The following is an 18,848-nucleotide window of genomic DNA, read 5'->3' on the forward strand; positions in this document are numbered from 1 at the left end:
ATTTCCCGAAATATCTCTGTTTTGGATCCAACTTCATTTCAGATCAATCGCAATATTCATTAAAAAGTGACAGATTACTTCCAGAAATTAGAGAAGTTAATTTCCCATGGTAAATTTCAGTTTCAGATAGGCGTTTGATCGGCATTACCACCCACTCTCTCAGATGGGGTTTTTCTAGCCTTTTTCTCCAGTCTTGGTCTCCTGTCACTGTCTGATTCTTAGACAGGTTAAATTATTTATGGCCAGTTTGCTCGAACTTGTTATGTTGGGTCCTGTGGGACAGAAATGAATATGCTCTGAAAAGAATTCTTGCTTTCTCCCACTGTCTGTCCAGTTGAACACTTTGTGGCCCGTTTTGTAAATATGCAGCTTGATGTGCTGGACACTATGCCAGGCTTTCGGAATTAATTCCAAGATAAACAAAGCTGTGCCTACCTCAGGTTGCTCACAGCCTGATGGGGGAAAACTGTTTTTTTCCAGTAGGAAACAATGTAATAATTGCTTTAGTAAGATGAAGTGCAGGGTGGCGGGCAGACCACAGACAAGAAGAGAACAGTTCATTGCCAGGAGATTTGGGGAGTTGAGCAGATGGGGAGAGTGTTGGGAGAAAGCAGAACAAGTGCCTTAGGTGTTCTAGATATTGAGGGAAATAGACCTTTGCCAGAAAGAGAAAATAAGAAAGGACATTTCAGATCAAGTGTGTGTATGTGTTTGTACAAAAACAACTTGTGCAAAGCCTTGAAGGCTTTGCAAATAAACCAGCAAGATTTATTCAGAGAAGTGTGACAATTATGATGTGGCTGGAGTTTGTGTCTGTATCTGTCAGCAGCTGCTTCTGGATGTTGTTAAGTGCTTTCTGCTTAACATCACACAGCCCAGGTAAGTGCTGAGACTTACAGGCGGTGAGTGCACCAGTGACACCGAGGCAGGAGCAGATAGAAGAACAGTGTTGGGGAGCACGTGGGAGGGAGGCAGAGGGGCTGGCAAATATTGATCCAGGGTCTTGCGTTTATATAGGATATAGGGAGAGAAGCGAATCCAAGTGTACTGCCTCTCTGACTTTAGAAATGTCAGTGTGTCTTTGCTGAAATGAATTGTAATCTTTTGTATGTATTGGTGGAAGCCTCTAAATAGTGAACTCTGAATTTCTGACCTGGATCGCTCAGCAGATGTCCACACAATAGGAAACTGGAATGGCCAATAAACAGAGATACCCAAACTCATTAATAATCAGAAAAATGCAAATTTAAACAACAAAGAGATGCTATTTCTCATCCTTGAGACTGGTGACAGTAAAATCTGGTAAGTGTTAAGGATATTACGGAGAAACAGATATTCTCTCACTTTCCTGGTATGAGTGTCAATTGGCACAATCACTTTGAAGAGTAGTTTTGTAATAACTAATAAGGCTTCAAAACCACTAACCTTATGACCCAACAATTCCATTCTCAGAAAAGTGCTCACATGCTTAAGGATCGTGTACAGAGAGTAACTGCAGTGCCTATTAGAGCAAGACAATGGAAATAAACCCAAATGTCCTTTATTAGGAAAATAGGTATGTTTCAGTATATTTATTTATTTATTTTGCTATTTCTTTGGGCCGCTCCCGCGGCATATGGAGGTTCCCAGGCTAGGGGTCTAATCAGAGCTGTAGCCGCCAGCCTATGCCAGAGCCACAGCAACGCGGGATCCGAGCCGCATCTGCAACCTACACCACAGCTCATGGCAACGCCAGATCCTTAACCCACTGAGCAAGGCCAGGGATTCGAACCTGCAACCTCATGGTTCCTAGTTGGATTCGTTAACCACTGCGCCACGACAGGAACTCCATGTTTCAGTGTATTTAAACCATGGAATATTACACAGTATTTAAAATGAATGGGAGTTCCTTGGTGGTCTACTGATTAAGGACTCAGCATTGTTACTGCTGCAGCTTAGGTCACTCCTATGGCTGAAGTTCCACCCCTGGCTCAGGAACTTCTGCATGCCATGGGTGTGACCAAAAATAATAATAATAAAAAAAGAAATAATAAAATAAAATGAATGAATCAGATTTACAAGTATAACCTGGGTCAATTTTAACAACTATATTATTGGGTTAAAAAAATTGCAGAACACCATCTATTTTTATCATTAATGTAAATTTAAAAATGTCCATCTGTGTTAAACCTATATTTATATACATACATAGGAGTCAATAAAAGTATAAGGACTTGGAAGAATAAAAAACTGAAGGATACTTTCCTTAAAAAAGACACATGCACCTGTGTGTTCATTGCAGCTCTATTCACAGTAACCAAGACATGGAAACAACCCAAATGTCCATCAACAGGTGATTGGATTAGGAAGATGTGTATATATATATATATATATACACACATACATACATACATACACACAATGGAATACTACTCAGCCATAAAAAAGAATGAAATAATGCCATATTCAGCAATATGGGTAGAACTAGAGACTCATACTGAGTGAAGTAAGTCAGAAAGAGAAAGACAAATACCACATGAAAACACTTATATCTGGAATCTAATATATGGCACAAATGAACCTTTCCACAGAAAAAATCCTGGACTTGCAGAATAGACCTGTGGTTGCCAAGGGGGAGCGGGAGGGAGTAGCGTGGTTGGGGAGCTTGGGGTTAAAGGATACACACTATTGCCTTTGGAACGGATTGGCAATGAGATCCTGCTGTGTAACCCTGGGAACTCTGTCTAGTCACTTATGATGGAGCATGATGATGTGAAAAATAGAATGTATACATGTATGTGTAACTAGGTCACCATGCTGTACAGTAGAAAAAAAAATTATATGGGGGAAATAACTATTAAAAAATAATAATAACAAAAAAAACTGAAGGATGGTGAATAAAAAGGAAAATAGTGTTGCGGGACCACAAGGGGACCTTGAATGTGGTTGTTATGTTGTCTTTCTTTAAAAAAACAAAAACAGATCTGAAGCATATAAGGCCAAGTGTTAAAGTCAGAGTGGTGAGACAAGTATTTTGAAATTTTCAGTACTTTTCTGTGATTTGTTTTATTTCTATTTTTTTTTTTGTCTTCCCAAGGCAGTACCCTTGGAACATGGAAGCTCCCAGGCCAAGGGGTCGAATCAGAGCTGTAGCCGCCAGCACCCACCACAGCTGCAACAATGCCAGATCTGAGCCACGTCTGTGACCTACACCACTGCTTACAGTAACGTTGGACCCTTAACCCACCGAGTGAGGCCAGGGATCGAACCTGCGCCCTCCTGGATTCTAGTCAGTTTCATTTCCACTGAGCCATGATGGGAACTCCCACTTTTCTGTGATTTTGAAGTATTTCGTTAAATAGTAATGCTCCCAGAGTTCCCATCATGGCTCAGCAGTAACGAATCTGACTAGTATCCACGAGGACGCAGGTTCGATCCCTGGCCTCAGTCAGTGGGTTAAGGATCCAGCTTTACTATGAGCTGTGGTGTAGGTCGCAGACATGCTCAGATGTGGTGTTGCTGTGGCTGTGGTGAAGGCTGGTGGCTGTAGCTCCGATTTGACCCCTAGCCTGGGAATTTCCATATGCCAAGGATGTGGCCCTAAAAAGACAAATAAACAAACAAATAAATAGTAATGCTTGTACATACCAGGCCCTCTCTGAGTGGTACCCATATAGCCTCTGTGTCAGGCGTAGCCTGCTCCCCAGGCCACTCTGGCGTGGTTTCTGAGGGCTCCCCCTCACCTCTGACCGGCTGCCAGGCGGGGGAAATAGAGGCCAAGGGAACCTCAGCATCTGGTCCACTTTGACATGAAATTATTCCAGGATCATCAGTAGGCAGATTGATCATTGCCATGGGCACGTTCCTCAGTGAAGCACACTCTCTGACAAACCCCTGCCCCCCGGGGGGTGAGGGGCAGCCCAGGAGTGGAGCAGGGCTCTGTCTGCATCACATGGCCTCTCGTGCCCACAGCAGAGGGAGGCCCCCATGTATCAGTTTTGCAGAGTGTTTTCTGAATCTCCTTGAAAATAGCACTTCTATGTTACAAGATGCCCCCGAACTTGTGTAATAGGTAGATGCAGAGAAGAGTTATTTTGAGGGCCATCATTTGATTTAATTATCTCAGGCAATCAAAGATTGTTTAACACCAGAAATAGCTGACGAGAACAGCTGCTAAAACAGTGCTTTGTGTGGGACCTGATGAAAGGTTCAGTATTTTGACAGCCCTTTCAGAGGGCTGAGTAATAAGACTTCTAAGAAAATCCTGATTGCTGCGTTTTGGGGGGATTCTCTAGACTAGATTTCCCATCTTCTAGTATTCTGCGTGGACAGCATATGGGAGGTGAGTTTCTGTTTTCCAATCTTGACTCCTTGTCTTAATTGAGTTTAGAATGGTGATAACTTATTATTTAGGTTTTCTTCCTTTTTCTTCTTTTTTTTCCTTTTTTTGGTCACCCCATAGCAAACGGGGTTCCCGGGCTAGGGATCAGATCTGAGCTGTGATTGCAACCTATGCCATACCTGCAGCAACGCTAGATCCTTTAATGCACTGTGCTGGGCCAGGGATTGAACCTCTGTCCTGGCGCGGCAGAGACACCACAGACTCCATTGTGCTACAGTGAGAACGCCAAGGTTTTCAAAAAAATACCTATTTTATCCTTTCATCAGACATGTCTTCAGGGCTTACTGTGCTCTGAGGGAAGGGCGGAGCTTCGGGGTCTGAAGGAACCATTCAAACCTTGCCATCCTGGAGCGTGAGGTCTGGAAAGAGGAGAAGAAATGGAGCAAGGCAAAATGTGCAAGGAATTTTAAATACATGCAGCAGATATTACAGAAACAGAACTTGGAGGGAGATCCGGGTTAGGAAGAGGTGGCATTAGGTCATCAGGATTCTGCCGTGCGAGGTGGTGCAAAGTGAGGGCTGCTGGACAAGCACAACGTTCCAGGCGGAGGATGATCCCAGGCAGTGTTACAAAGGGAATGCAAGAGTGTACGTCCTGATTTGACTGACCAGCTGTGTGTCTCCATTTACACTGTGACTTTGTTGGGATATCCAGTGCCTTAAGTTTTCAAAGAACTTTCACAAAGTTTTTCTAATTGTAATTGCACCTAATGTGAGAATCGCAATATTAAACCCTCTATCATTTGCTTTCACGTGTTTCAGCCTGAACCCCGTGGCAGATCTGGATGTACCTGCTCGTGTTCGTTTAAATCTCAGTGGAAGTTGGTGGTGCCCGTTGTGAATGCACACTCAGGGTTGATGTGCTGGCATCTCATCAGAAGCCCTTATTCCAGGGGAGTCTCTTAGAAGCCACTTATTCTCTTGATCTCTGTGTGATGCCAGAGATTTTGTTAGTTAGGGTAAGGGATGGTGGAGCTGGGTTGTAGGTGGGGACAGTTGTGGTGGTTAAGACATGCCGATGGGACTGGACCTTTGCTTTGCTTTGCTTTTTGCTTTTTGCTTTTTAGGGCTGTACCCACAGCATATGGAAGTTCCCAGGCTAGGGAGCTGCTGGCCTACAGCACAGCCACAGCAATGCGGGATCCCAGCTGTGTCTGCAGCCTACACCACAGCTCACAGCAACGGTGGACCCTTAACCCACTGAGCAAGACCAGGGATTGAACCCTCATCCTCAGGGATACTAGTTGGATTCGTTCCTGCTGCGCCATAACAGAAATTCCGACTGGGGCTGGACCTTTCAAGAAGCCTCTCCTCCTTGGTGTTACAGAAGTCTAGTGAGACATTAAGGACAGGCAAACTGAGGCTCAGAGAGGCTGGGTCTGGGAGGTGGGAAGTGACCAAGCCAGGAGTGACCGAACTCCAGAACCCAGACTGCCTCTGTTGGCTGCTCTGCCCAGTGATCTGTGCTTGCACCTAGAAGAATCTTTACCTACTGTTACTCTCTCTTAGAGCCTCCTTAAACCACATCGGCTAATACTTGTCTTCCAGTCCCTAACCCTGGGCTGGCTTTGTGTGCCTTAGAAACAACATATGTGACATCCAATATTTTGAGTCAAGAAGAGGAAGTATTGCCAGCACTCCGTTATTATGAACGATGCATTTTGTATTTCTGGTTTACATATATTTTTATTTCTAGTTAAGATAGAAAGAAATGCAGTTTAGCTGGCACTCTTCTGCTTTTCCTATTAATAGACTCTTCCATCTGCAGATAATTGAAAAGTAATGAGAGGTCTTTGCAGTCAGTCTGAGTCACAGTAGAGAAAACAAATGCACACATGTGTGGCAGTACGGGGAAGGCTCCACCCCTTGGAAAACTCTGCAGTCTCTAAAGATTTGATTTTTGATGCATTTCAAACAGACCGGAGCAAACAGATGAATTCGTTTCCACTTTAGGGAAAGTTTATTTTTCCTAGTGCGTGCAGGTCAGCGGATGGCCGCAGTGGCTCGGGTGAACCTAAATGGATTCCTGGCCTTGGACAAAGACCAGAAGGACAACTGTAGGTCTTCCCCATGTAACCTCCCTAAGGCTTCTTGATTAATAAACCAGGTTTGAGAGCGTTCCCGTCATGGCACATTGGAAACAATCCGACTAATATCCCTGAGGCTGCAGGTTCTATCCCTGGCATCACTCAGTGGGTTGGGAATCTGGTGTTGTCGTGAGCTGTGGTGTGGATCCTGCATTTCTATGGCCAGCAGTTACAGCTCTGGTTCAACTCCTAGCCTGGGAACCTCCATATGCCTCCAGTGTGGCCCTTTAAAAAGCCAAAAAAAAAAAAAAACCCAAAAAACAAAAACAAAAAAACCCGCCACTGGTTTCTAGAAGGCAAGTGCGGTTAGGACCATTTTACAACTGAAGAAGTGAAAGCCATAAGAACTTCAATGGCCTGTGCACATGCCCCAGAGTCATGGCAGAGTCAGAGCCAGAACAGAGCTCCTCTGAACACTAGTTGACTGTCTGCACCTCTTCATGACCCCAGCTGATGGAGCAGGAGAAAGTGAATTTCATTAGTATTGTGCATATCAGAGTATTATTCAGTAGGGGCAGCATCAAACCCCAGCCATTAAAGGACAACACGTGAAGAGATACTGGCAATGACAGTTTCAGGAGATTCTGTGGTTCAGGTTCAGCTGAACTTCGTGAGAAGCCTGCTGGGGGCCAGCCACTGGGCCTGGTGCTTTCCAGGATGCTCGTTACTAGGGCAACGGAAGGGGCTCACCTCCCCCTCCCAGCCTCAGCTACCATCAGTTCATTCCCAAAGCCATACTTGGTAACCAGTTAAAGAAAGGAGTGTCTTGGCAGGTTCTAGACAGGTTGCCTCGAAGCCCCTCTTTCCAAGCAGCCTCTTGCGCCTACGTCCTATTTTCCTCAGTCTTTAAGAGCAATCTTTAATTGTCACATCGTTTCTACTCTACAATGAGAGCACCAAGACATTGGAAATAAGTGTCCTAAGAGTATTCAACTAGCCACGGTTCCTGATTGGTCCTTCTGAGGCCAAACCCTGCTCTTGGCTGGGTTCCATCTGACTTTAATTATGGGAATTTACAAAATTTATAGGAATCTTTTGGATTCACCCTGCCAAGTAAGGTATCCATTTAATCAACTTTGTGGAGTGTGTGTGTGTGTGTCCATGTTACTTTAGAACAATGTAGACAATGTTTGGTGTCTAACCCTGGCTCAGTGTGAATAAAGGAGGCACACCTTCCTGGCGTGGGGACATTGATGGAAGGTGCTTATGGGAGACTTTGCACTCCTGGCAAGAGAAAGCATTGCCTCATCTTAAGTGAGTGTGCACATGCTGAGCGTTTTTATTTCTCATGAACAAATGGCTAAATTCATTTGTTGAGTGTTCAGGCTTGCCCCCAAAATGAGTGTTCAGACTAACCCATAGGACTCAACTTCATGCCAGCACAGTACGTTCTTGATCCTCAGCCTAATTATTGCATCCATGCCGAGTATAGAGCAAGCTCCCATCCTCTCTGCTTATAATGACTCATGTGACAGGTGTCAAAGGACTCTGCTGTAGAGATGGAAAAACGCTTGTTTCACGACTCTCTTCAGTCCTAATAAACACATCCCTAAAATACTGCCTGGCTCTCTCCCCTACTGGATTCTAAATGCCTTAGGAACTCTATCTTATTCAGTGTTGCGGCCACAGGGTTTGCCTTGCACATAGTAGATGCTTATTGTTTGCCCAGCTGATCGGTACCTTTTAAATACAAAAGAAAAGTGAGGCACACGCCAAGAATATAGGGACAGCCTGGCACACAGACTTCGATGTACATGACTGGTTCCTAGGGCTTTGTCTAGTTACTCCAAGTATGGATTTGTTTCTAGAATGAAAGGGGGGAGACAATAATACACATTGGGTGTGATGTAGGTAAAGCAGAGACCCCAGCATAGCAGTGCCTTAATACCTTACTTTTTTGTTCAAAACAGGCATTTATAAATACCACTGTGTGCTAGGGACTAAGCTAGAGACGTTGCTGGTTTTGTTTTTGAAACCAGTGCTTGCTTCAGCTTGTGCAGTGCATCTTGAGGGCTGGTGAAACAGGTAGCATAGAGCCAGCAACATCATGTCTGAGAGGAAAGTGATGTCCAGGTGGGATGTCGTGGGAGAGGGGCTGCCGGGAGGCCCATCAGAAGGGGCATGTCCACCCCGCTGCCTCTGGGGATTTGGAGGAAATCCTTACATCTCTCTCCCCCTTTTCTGCCCTCAGGTCTCCTGGTGGGCACCCTTGATGTCGTGCTGGACTCCAGTGCCCGGGTCGCTCCTTACCGAATCCTGTACCAGACCCCAGACTCCTTGGTCTATTGGACCATTGCCTGTGGTGAGTAGCCAGTATTTGGAAATATGGAAGAAGGGTTATGAATAACAACTTTCTGTCGGCAGGGGAGGAACATTTATTTGTGAGAAGCAATCACTTGGAATTGTAGGGTAAGTGACCGTAGCCATTTCAGGGGATAAAGCCTAAATCTCAGCAGCTTAGCACAATACAGATTTCTTTCTCACTCTGTCAAAGTTGTGTTCAGATCCTGCAGCTGCCTCCATCTGCAGTAATGCCCTGCAGAACACAGAACCTCCAAGGTGAACTTACAAGGAAAACGTAGTCAGGCACACCTGTGTTTGACTTGCTTGGCTCAGAAGTGCCACCACTTGTACTCAGACGCCATTGGTTAGAACTAGCCATGTGGCCCCAGATGGGAAGTGAAAAGAAAGCCACAGAATCCTAGGTGCCCTAAGTGATACTCATATACCCTAATGCAGTCCTTCTTCTGAGGAGGAAGTATGATCATCTGTACTAGTGTGCTGTGCTTAAGATGGTGGTAAACAGTCGTGCTGGTTTTGTTTGTTTGTTTGTTTGTTTTTTGTCTTTTTGCCATTTCTTGGGCCGCTCCTATGGCATATGGAGGTTCCCAGGCTAGGGGTCTAATCGGAGCTGTGGCCACCGGCCTACGCCAGAGCCACAGCAACATGGGATTCGAGCCACCTCTGCAACCTACTCCATAGCTCACGGCAATGCCAGATCCTTAACCCACTGAGCAAGGCCAGGGATTGAACCCGCAACCTCATGGTTCCTAGTCAGATTCATTAACCACTGAGCCATGAACAGTCATGCTGTTTTTAGATCTCTCATAAGACCTGCTAGTCCAGAGGGGCTAAGATTGCTTTATTTATTTGTTTGCTGGTGGCTTTTGAAAAAACCATCAGAAAGAGCAAGAAAACATTTTCTTTGTTTCTTTCTTTCTTTATGGTTATACCCATGGCATATAGAAGTTCCCGGGCCAGGGACCGAATCCAAACCCCAGCTGCAACCTGCAGTGCAGCTACAGCAATGCTGGATCCTTTCAACCCACTGAACCAGGCTGGGGATGGAACCTGTACCGCTGCAGCAACCTGAGCCGCTGTAGCCTGATTTTTAACCCGCTGCGCCATGGCGGGAACACTCATTTTCTTTTTTTAATTTTTTTGCCTCCACTTGATTTTTTAATTATGAGATTTTGTGTTTTAGAATAACTTTAGATTTATAGGAAAATCAAACTGATAGTTTGGGGAGCTCCCCTATATCCCCCTGCATACATAGTTTCCAGTATGATAACATCTTAGTATGGAACATTTGTTCCAATTAATGAACCAATATTGTTACATCAATACTAAACAAAGTCCACACTTTATTTATTGCCTTAGGTTTTAACCTGATGTCATTTTCCTGTTCCAGGATCCTGGCCAGGATGCTATTTTATATACTTGATACATCTTTTCAGTCTCTCCTCTTGGCTGTGCATGTTACTCAGGCTTTCCTTGGTTTTGATGACCCTGCCCATTTTGAAAGATAATGCTCAGGTGTATCATAGAGTGTCCCGCTACTGGAATTTGTCTGATGTTCTTCTCCCGATTAGGCTGGGGCGATAGATTTTTGTAAGGAAGATCCCCGAGATAAAGTTCTGTTTTCATCACATTATGCCAAGCAAGGACCCCTTCTATCAAGGCGATTTATACCCGATGATGTCCGTGATCTCCTGGCTGAAGTAATGTTTTTTAGGTCTCTCTACTGTCAAGTTCTTCTTTCCTTCCCCGCCCCATACTGTCCTCTTTGGAAGGCTGTCGCCATGCCCAGCCCACACGTACAGAGCGGGCGGGCAGTTGTAATCGATTCAAGTATAGACTCATGAACATTTACTCTGTACTTTGGGTTATAATCCAATACAGCTTTATTTGGTTGCTCAGATCATTCCAGCTTTGCCTGTTGGGAGCTCTTTCAGTTGACTTTCTTCAGTGTTTAAATTGATCTGTGCTCAGGAGGAAGTGCGGTGCTAGGATCTAAAGGCATAAAGGTAGTTAGATCCAGCCTGTGCTCTTGAGAATGCAAGGAGATACTCAGTTACAGCCCAGTGTGGAAAAGTACCATCCAGCACCATTGGATGGTGGGGCTGCCAGCGAAAGACTGGAACCTTGGCCAGCCTTCGTCGAGGGTAGGGGGAGTTATGTGGGTGCGGTTTTAGGCTGCCAAAAGGCTCTAGTGCCCTAGCAATGCATCCGCAAGGATTTAGGAGCACCTGAAATTCTCAGGTTGCAGTTGTGTCCCTTTACAGTTACTCTGGCTAAGATGCAAACAGCTTTGAGAGAAACAATGACATGAATCAGGATGAATGCATTACCATGAATGAAGGAGTAGCATCCTGAGTCAGGGCAGGAGAAGACCCCCCGGGAGTAAAGGATGGGGGTAAAAGCAAGAGGAGGGGGATAAAGGATAGCGGAAGAGGGGGAGCTGAGACCCTGAGGAGGACAGACCTCTCAGTGTAACCCCGGCTCCTGTGAGATAAGAGTTCCAGCCATTTGTGTGGTTCATTCAACTCAAGGGGAAAGGGAAGGGGAGATGCCATGGGGTATTTGGTTGGGAAAGCATCACCTTTAGTTGGCAAGCCATGTAGCATGGTGTTAAAATAGACATTGTAGCCAGCAAGTGAAGAAATAGAAAGGAAATTGGAAATCAGGCAGAACCACAGAAAGGAAATGACAAAATTGAGCGCAACCCCCAACACCTCTGGACTTGATGGGGTTTGGCTCTCTCACTCACCTTCCAGCACTTTCATCACCTGGGCCCAGAGGCTGTTGAGAACCTGTGGCGCCTGAAGATCCTCAGAGCCCTCAGGTCTCCGGGCCTCGTTAGGTCAGGGCCCATGATGAGCTGGTTTCTCTCTATGACTCTTCTTTTTCTCCTGCTTCAGCCTATCCATTTTTTTTCTCCCCTGTTGCCTGACACCACTGCCGCTCCCTCTGTTTCTGGGGCTTTGCCATTCCTACGAAGCAGAGGCTCCTATGAACGCTCCTGTGGGGAAGAGCCCAGAGCTACAAAGCTGAGTTATTCCTGAGTTATTTGCCGAGCCAAGGCTCAGGAATGCTGGGCAGTACATGCTGATGCCATAATTTGTACCTCAAAGAGACACTTTCGTTTTCCCAGTAAGTAATGCCTGTCGCAACTGGATGATCTTATTATAATAAACCTGGAGCAGTTGTAGCTTTTATATCGATTATCCATAGAGACAGCTCCAGAATTTCCTTGTGGAAGACTTTACGGAAGTGACAGCCGTTGTGAAAGTCCCATTCAGCCATTAATTGTTCCTTTTTATTGATCGCCCTTTAAAGCCCAAATGGCTGACTTCCTTTTGTGAGATGATTTTAAGAGCAGAAGCTGCTACCTTAAAAAGATTTCTTCGATAGTCTCACTTTTCAGTGTGTAATTTTTCATGTGTTTTCATAAACTACAAAGTTGGTATTTGGTGGGACAATATGGCAAGATCCTTTTCATTTGCTCTGATTTCACGAATCGTTGCTGTAAGTGAAGCTTCAACAGAAAATTTGGATGTCTAACTCACTGCTGTGTAGAATCCGTAGGATTGCAAAACCTTTTTTTTTTCTTTTTTTTTTTTTTCTTTTTAGGACCACACCCGCAGCATATGGAAGTTCCCAGGCTAGGGGCAAATTGGAGCTACAGCTGCCGGCTATACCACAACCACAGCAACACCAGATCAGAGCCACATCTGCCACCTACACACACTTCACGGCAATGCCAGATCTTTAACCCACTAAGCGGGGGTAGGAATCAAGCCTGCATTGTCATGGATACTAGTTGGGTTCGTTATAGCTGAGCCATGATGAGAACTCCCAAAACCTTTGTGAATCCCTGATTCGTGTAAATTGAACTAAAGGCCCATCTACCTTCAGTGTCTTTACTTAGGCCACTTTCTGTACAGAGGAGAGCAGGAGTCTTAGTGGTAGATCCTATTCATATGATTGCCTTAACCTTGAGCCACATGGAGCCAGGCAGGACCTGGTTTTGGATCTAGTTTTACTCCCAAATGTAATAGTCACTCAGCCCTTGACTATATGAACTATGCAGAAAGAAGGAAGGAAAAAAAAAAAAAACCTAAGAGTTATCAGTGAAATATTTTCATATGCTTCTTTTGTATTGTCCTCTATCATCTGTATTAAGATTGGTTTGGATAAATTAATTTTTTTTCTTTCCTTTTTATGGCTGCACCTGAGACATGTGGAAGTTCCCAGGCCAGGGACCGAATGCAAGCTGCAGCCATGACCTATGCTGCAGGTGCAGCAAGGCCAGATCCTTTAACCCACTGCACCATGCTGGAGCTCAAACCCAAACTGCTGCAGTGACCTGAGCTACTGCAGTCAGATTCTTAACCTACTGTACCACAGCAGAAACTCCTGAAGATGTTTTTATGTTTCTTTGGCACTGGGACCTTTCATTGGGAAGGGGAGCCAAAACCCTGCATCAGCAATTAACTCTTTTCACTGCTACCCAAAACGAAGCCACCATTCTCTTTGGTAGCTATGCCATTGCTCCATTAATTCCAGCCTACGGAGTTATATCTCATTCAGTGTTTGTCAGGTATCATTTTTGCCCTTGCTCATGTAAAGGAAGTAGAACCACAGGAATTGGTCCATTGTGCTTCGTTGAGCTGGTTTTACTCTGACAATTCTGCCTCTTCTCCACCAGCCATTGACTCTCTCACACCTGTGCTCTCACTAGGGCACTAAACAGCTGCAGATGTTCCCCCAGCAGCTGGTGTTTTGGACCTGGTGCCCCAGGGGCAGGAGAGAGCCCAGTCCTTTGCCCTCCTTGAACTTCAGGGAAGTAGAAGGCAACCTGTTTGGCTTTCCCCCATTAGAAGAACTCGAAGGTTCGAACAGTGAGAAGGGTTACACAGTGTCATGAAAATATGGACACGTAGAAATGCATAGTTCCAAGGATGTTACTTAAAGGGCCCTGGGACAGAAGAATGGCCATTGGAAAGGCCATTGGAGCTGCTGACCGTTCCCTCTGGATACAGTTGACCTTCCAGCAGGACAGATAAAGGAAATGGGGTGGAGGGCATGTGCCTGATGGACACCTCAGCGATAACACAGCCCTGCACGGCGCCTTCATTCTGCCCACTGATGTAGTTTCCCTTTTCTTCACCATCTTAAAAGTCTCGTCTGGGCCGAGAGAGGCGTTCATGTTCAGAACTGAAAGATAAGCGGGCCAGCATCCTGTCCAGCCTTCTGATTTGGAGAGGGTACAGAGGCACAGTGAACTGCCCGAGCTCACATTGCTGTCACAGCTAGTTAGTGTGGAGCTGAGATCAAGTTCTCAGGCCACCCCCACTCCCAGCCCAGTCCTTTTTAAGCGGCACCATGCTGGCTTTTAGGATTAAACATTCTTTCAGTCAGCAGCTGGTAAGACCCAGCGTTTAATTAAAGATGGTTAATTGGTTCTTCTGCTATTTCTCTGTACTAGACAGTGAGATAGTGAAATGGTGGGTGATTTAATTGTGTCTTCCACATGAGATGCATGAGATATGGAAGTTGGTCGATAATTTTTCATCCTTTCTTGGTCTGGGTACCTCAAGAACTATTCCTATATCCTCAGCAGCTTCAAAAAAAGAACTTGCTTTTTTTTTTTTTTTCCTTCTTTTAGGGCCGCACCCGAGGCATATGGAAGTTCCCAGGCCAAGGGTTGAATTGGAGCTACAGCTGCTGACCTACACCACAGCACAGACATGCGGGATCCAAGCCACATCTGTAATCCACACCATAGCTCATGGCAATGCCAGATCCTTAACCCATTGAGCAAGCCCGGGGATCAAACCTGAGTTCTCATGGGTATTAGGCAGGTTCATTACTGCTGAGTCACAACAGGAACTCCAGAACTTGCTTTTTTTCCTTAAGCAAATACATGTTCATTGCAGATCTTCAAGTCAGAAAATCTAGATAAGCAAAGAAAATAAAATATTAAAAAGCAGTAATACTGTATTGTAAATCTTTACCTTCCAGACTGTGTACAGAGATATGTGTGTACACAGACACATTCATAGGTATCTATATACACACTTACATATAGATTTTCTGTGTCAATAAAATACATGTCTGTGATGTCAATTTTAATAGGTAGATAACACTTTATTGTGTACTTGATGTAATTTATCTAACTGATGTGCTATTTTTTGGAAGTCTAGAGGCTTTTTCCCCCTAATGTTTGCTGCGTTTTGAAAAACCTTAGCGAATATCCGCTGAACGAAATATTTTCATATTCCTTTAATTATCACCTTAGGATAAATTTATAGAAGTAGATATGCCACATTAAAGAATATGCATGTATGTAAGGCTTTCAGTGTCATTGCCCTTCAGAAAGAGCCATTTACATTCTGCCCATCAGGGTAGGAGAGGACCTTGGCATTTTAAGTAAAATAAAGAAAATAATGACATCAAACACCAATTCTTTCTGCCAAGGTTGGATGAATTACCTGGGCCTCTTTTTTCTCAACGTGATTAGGAAGCTATGAGCATACCGTTATGACCTGTAGGAGATGATAAGCATCATTACGTTAAGAAGTTTATAACAGTTACAATAGGATTGTTCTAGGCCTGCTTTATCTCAATCAGATGTACACTTTGCATTCCAAACGTTATGGTGTCAGGGCCAGAGAGATTTGTGCTGAGTGTATGGTAGCCAGGCAGCAGTTAAGCAGCTGGTTTCTTGGTGCTCTGACATCTGAAGTTAAAAATATCTTCTGCATCATTTTTTAAGATGATGAGATCTTTGTATTCTGTTGCTTACGATGGCAATAGCAAAAGTAACTCCTTCTTTAGTGTTTTGTGTATTCTATACCTGTGTTAAGGACTTTACATCTTTTACCGTCCTTAATCTTCAGCACAAACTACCATGATAGATGTTGTAACCTGCATATTACAGGTGAGGCAACCTGAGACACAGAGAGGTTAAGTACCTCTTCCGTGGTCACAGAGCTAGTACATGGTGTGGTAGAGATTTGAAACCAGGTGTGCTTTTTTTTTTTTGTCTTTTGTTGTTGTTATTGTTGTTGTTGTTGTTGTTGCTATTTCTTGGGCCGCTCCCACGGCACATGGAGGTTCCCAGGCTAGGGGTCGAATCGGAACTGTAGCCACCGGCCTACGCCAGAGCCACAGCAACGCGGGATCCGAGCCGCGTCTGCAACCTCCACCACAGCTCACGGCAACGCCGGATCGTTAACCCACTGAGCAAGGGTAGGGACCGAACCCGCAACCTCATGGTTCCTAGTCGGATTCGTTAACCACTGCGCCACGACGGGAACTCCCAGGTGTGCTTTTTTTGACATTTAAGTGGACTGAGCTGTTAGGTGATATTGTCTCGCCAATAATCAGACCCCTCATTATCCCAGACAGTCTAACCTCTAGACATACTTAACCACACTTCTAAAATATGTCAGGAGGTGGAAGTATAGCAATTAAGAGCGTGCTTTTGGGGGCCCTTTTTGTTTCTAAAACTGTTTGAATCACCACATTATTTCGGGGTTGTATCTCTTGCCCTCGTGAAATACAAATTTGTCATTTTTCTGGGTGTAGAGAAGACAATGGAGGCAGAAAAATCTTAATTTCATTTCATAGAAATGTGAAAATCTCAGTTTCCTCATCTATGAAAGGATGGTAATTGGACCTACTTGTGGGATTGCTGGGAGGTTAAGGTGCATAAGGTGGTAGCATGGCTCCGGGCCTTGGGAAGCACAAATAAGTAATAGAAAACATTATCACTGTCACTGTTTAACTCGTTTATAATGATGGTTGTAATTGCATGTGGATTTTCGAAGTGTAAATCTCCGTTTTGTTTCTAAAACTGTTTGAATCACCACATTATTTTGAGGGTGTGCGTCTTGCCCTCTTCAAATACACATTTGTCATTTTTCTGGGAGTAGAGAGGACGATGGCGGCTTTGGAAAAACTCCAGGGACAGCAAATGTCACTCCAGTATATTGGGTATTACTCTTGCCTTTACTTGGTATTTAAATTTCAAAATTATCATCTTTGTGTCTAAGGTTATGTTTGGATAAGGCTATAAAGTAGTTGGTTCCCTTTATTTAAGTAGCTTCAAGTACTAGTCATTTGGGGACCGGATCAGCTTTGGGATCCAAGCAGTCTGCTCTGATATCTGAAAATACTAGGTTGGTTGCTTTTAATCCCTGGGAGGTTTTGTGGGTTTGTTTTTTGTTGTGTTGTTTTCTGCTGTGTCATGAGGGGTTATTATTTTTGCACGTAGACACAAATATGTACCTACCTGTGTGCACACACACACTCTTGATCAGTGGGAATTTATCATCTTAGATATTCTGGAATTCAGGTTTTTAAGTCAGTGCTGCAGTCCCAGAACTAAATTGTATTATTGTTAATCATGCATCACAAAGAAATACCCACAGAACATCTGTCAGTGGGGCCTAAAGCCTCTGTTCTTAATCCTCAGAGGCCAGATACGATAGAATCAATTTGTGGGTCCATCTTCATGCTTCTTCCTTTTTATTTTAAGTGGACTTCATGGACGTTAAGGTACACCTCAAACTAGATGAGCAATTAGACTAGTCTGGTTTCATATTTTCCATCGTCCTAATTGGTACTTAAATTTAGACCAGATATATGCACAGGGCCTGTGGCTGGTATTCTAAGACCAAACCAAAGGACAGCACTGCAAATGTTAAAGATTCTCATTTTTCCAAAATTAATTTTTAAATACCCTTAAGCCCATCAACTGTTGATCCAGTTTTCCCACGGCAGAAAGCTTTACTTGGGATTTCCTGAAGGATTTTTTCTTTTCTTTTCTTTTCTTTTCTTTTTTTTTGGTCTTTTTAGACCCGCACCTGCAGCACATGAAAGTTCCCAGACTAGGGGTCAAATCAGAGCTATAGCTGCCGGCCTACACCACAGCCACAGCAATGCAGGATCTGAGCAAAGTCTACGACCTACACCACAGCTCACAGTAACGCCACATCCTTAACCCACTGAATGAGGCCAGGGATTGAACCCACATCCTCATGGATATTAGTTGGGTTTGTAACCTGCTGAGCCACCATGGGAATTCTGAAGGATTCTTATACTCCGACACAGCCTAATTTGTTGTTCTAGTCGATTGCGCAGTCGAGTCAGCTTGTTTTTCCTGCTGTATCCCTAGAAGTGCAGCCTTTTCAGAAAGCCGACTGTCAGCCCTTCCTTCCTCTTCTGAGCACCAAACACATTTTGCTCAAACTCTTGGGTAAAGAGACCAGCCCCTTTCCAGAGTTGTAGCCAAAGAGCTTCCTGTTATCTTACACAGTAGCAAAAGAAAAGTTCCGGACTCTTAAATCTGGCAGCACCTGTACTTATTTTCCTGTGAAATGAAAGAGCCATTTATAAAGAACATTTAGGATGCCAGCATGTTTCTTTTGGAGTCTTGCTGGGTCCTGAAAAGTGATCTGGCAAAAGTGTCCTTGCTCTTAAACAGTTAACAGGGCATTTGCTCTGTTGATCTCTGAGCGGTACCATGGACCCTTTGTTTGTTCTGGGATGAGAAGTGGACACCTGCTTTCAGGGAGAGTTTTTACTAGATTAGCATCTTCAGACTATGTCTCATCTGCCTTATAGGCATCCTCATACTTCCCATCTCCAGAGTCTGGAGCCTTGAACACCTGTCCTCATTGACTTTTTGCGCATTGAAGAAAGTGTTCAGAGAATAGGATGCCTGTGCACAGTAACTACAAGTATAAAAAGGCATACTTAGGAGTTCCCATCTTGGCTCAGCGGAAACAAATCCAACTAATATCCATGAGGATATAGATTCAATCCCTGGCCTTGCTCAGTGGGTTAAGGATCCAGTGTTGCCATGAGCTGTGGTGTAGATCACAGTTGCAGCTTGGATCCCATGTTGCTGTGGCTGTGGTGTAGGCCAGCAGCTGTAGCTCCAATTCAACTCCTAGCCTGGAAATATCCATATGCCGCAGGTTCAGCCCTAAAAAGACAAAAAAAAAAAGGGGGGGGTACATTTACATCTTTCTCCCTGGCAAGTATCTGTGGGGTAGAGATCAGAATCCATAGTTAATTCCTGAAAC

The 18,848-nt window shown here is 44.4% G+C and overlaps 1 protein-coding gene across 1 annotated transcript in view; it reads left to right on the top strand.

The window, feature by feature from the left end:
- Positions 1-18,848, top strand: part of TBC1D9 (TBC1 domain family member 9) — a 116,066-nt gene that overhangs the window by 38,783 nt on the left and 58,435 nt on the right. The window contains 1 exon segment of the mRNA XM_047799681.1: positions 8,660-8,770. Coding sequence (XP_047655637.1) covers positions 8,660-8,770 — 111 coding nt within the window.

The sequence above is a fragment of the Phacochoerus africanus genome, chromosome 10, assembly GCF_016906955.1.
Source record: "Phacochoerus africanus isolate WHEZ1 chromosome 10, ROS_Pafr_v1, whole genome shotgun sequence".
Taxonomy (NCBI): domain Eukaryota; kingdom Metazoa; phylum Chordata; class Mammalia; order Artiodactyla; family Suidae; genus Phacochoerus; species Phacochoerus africanus.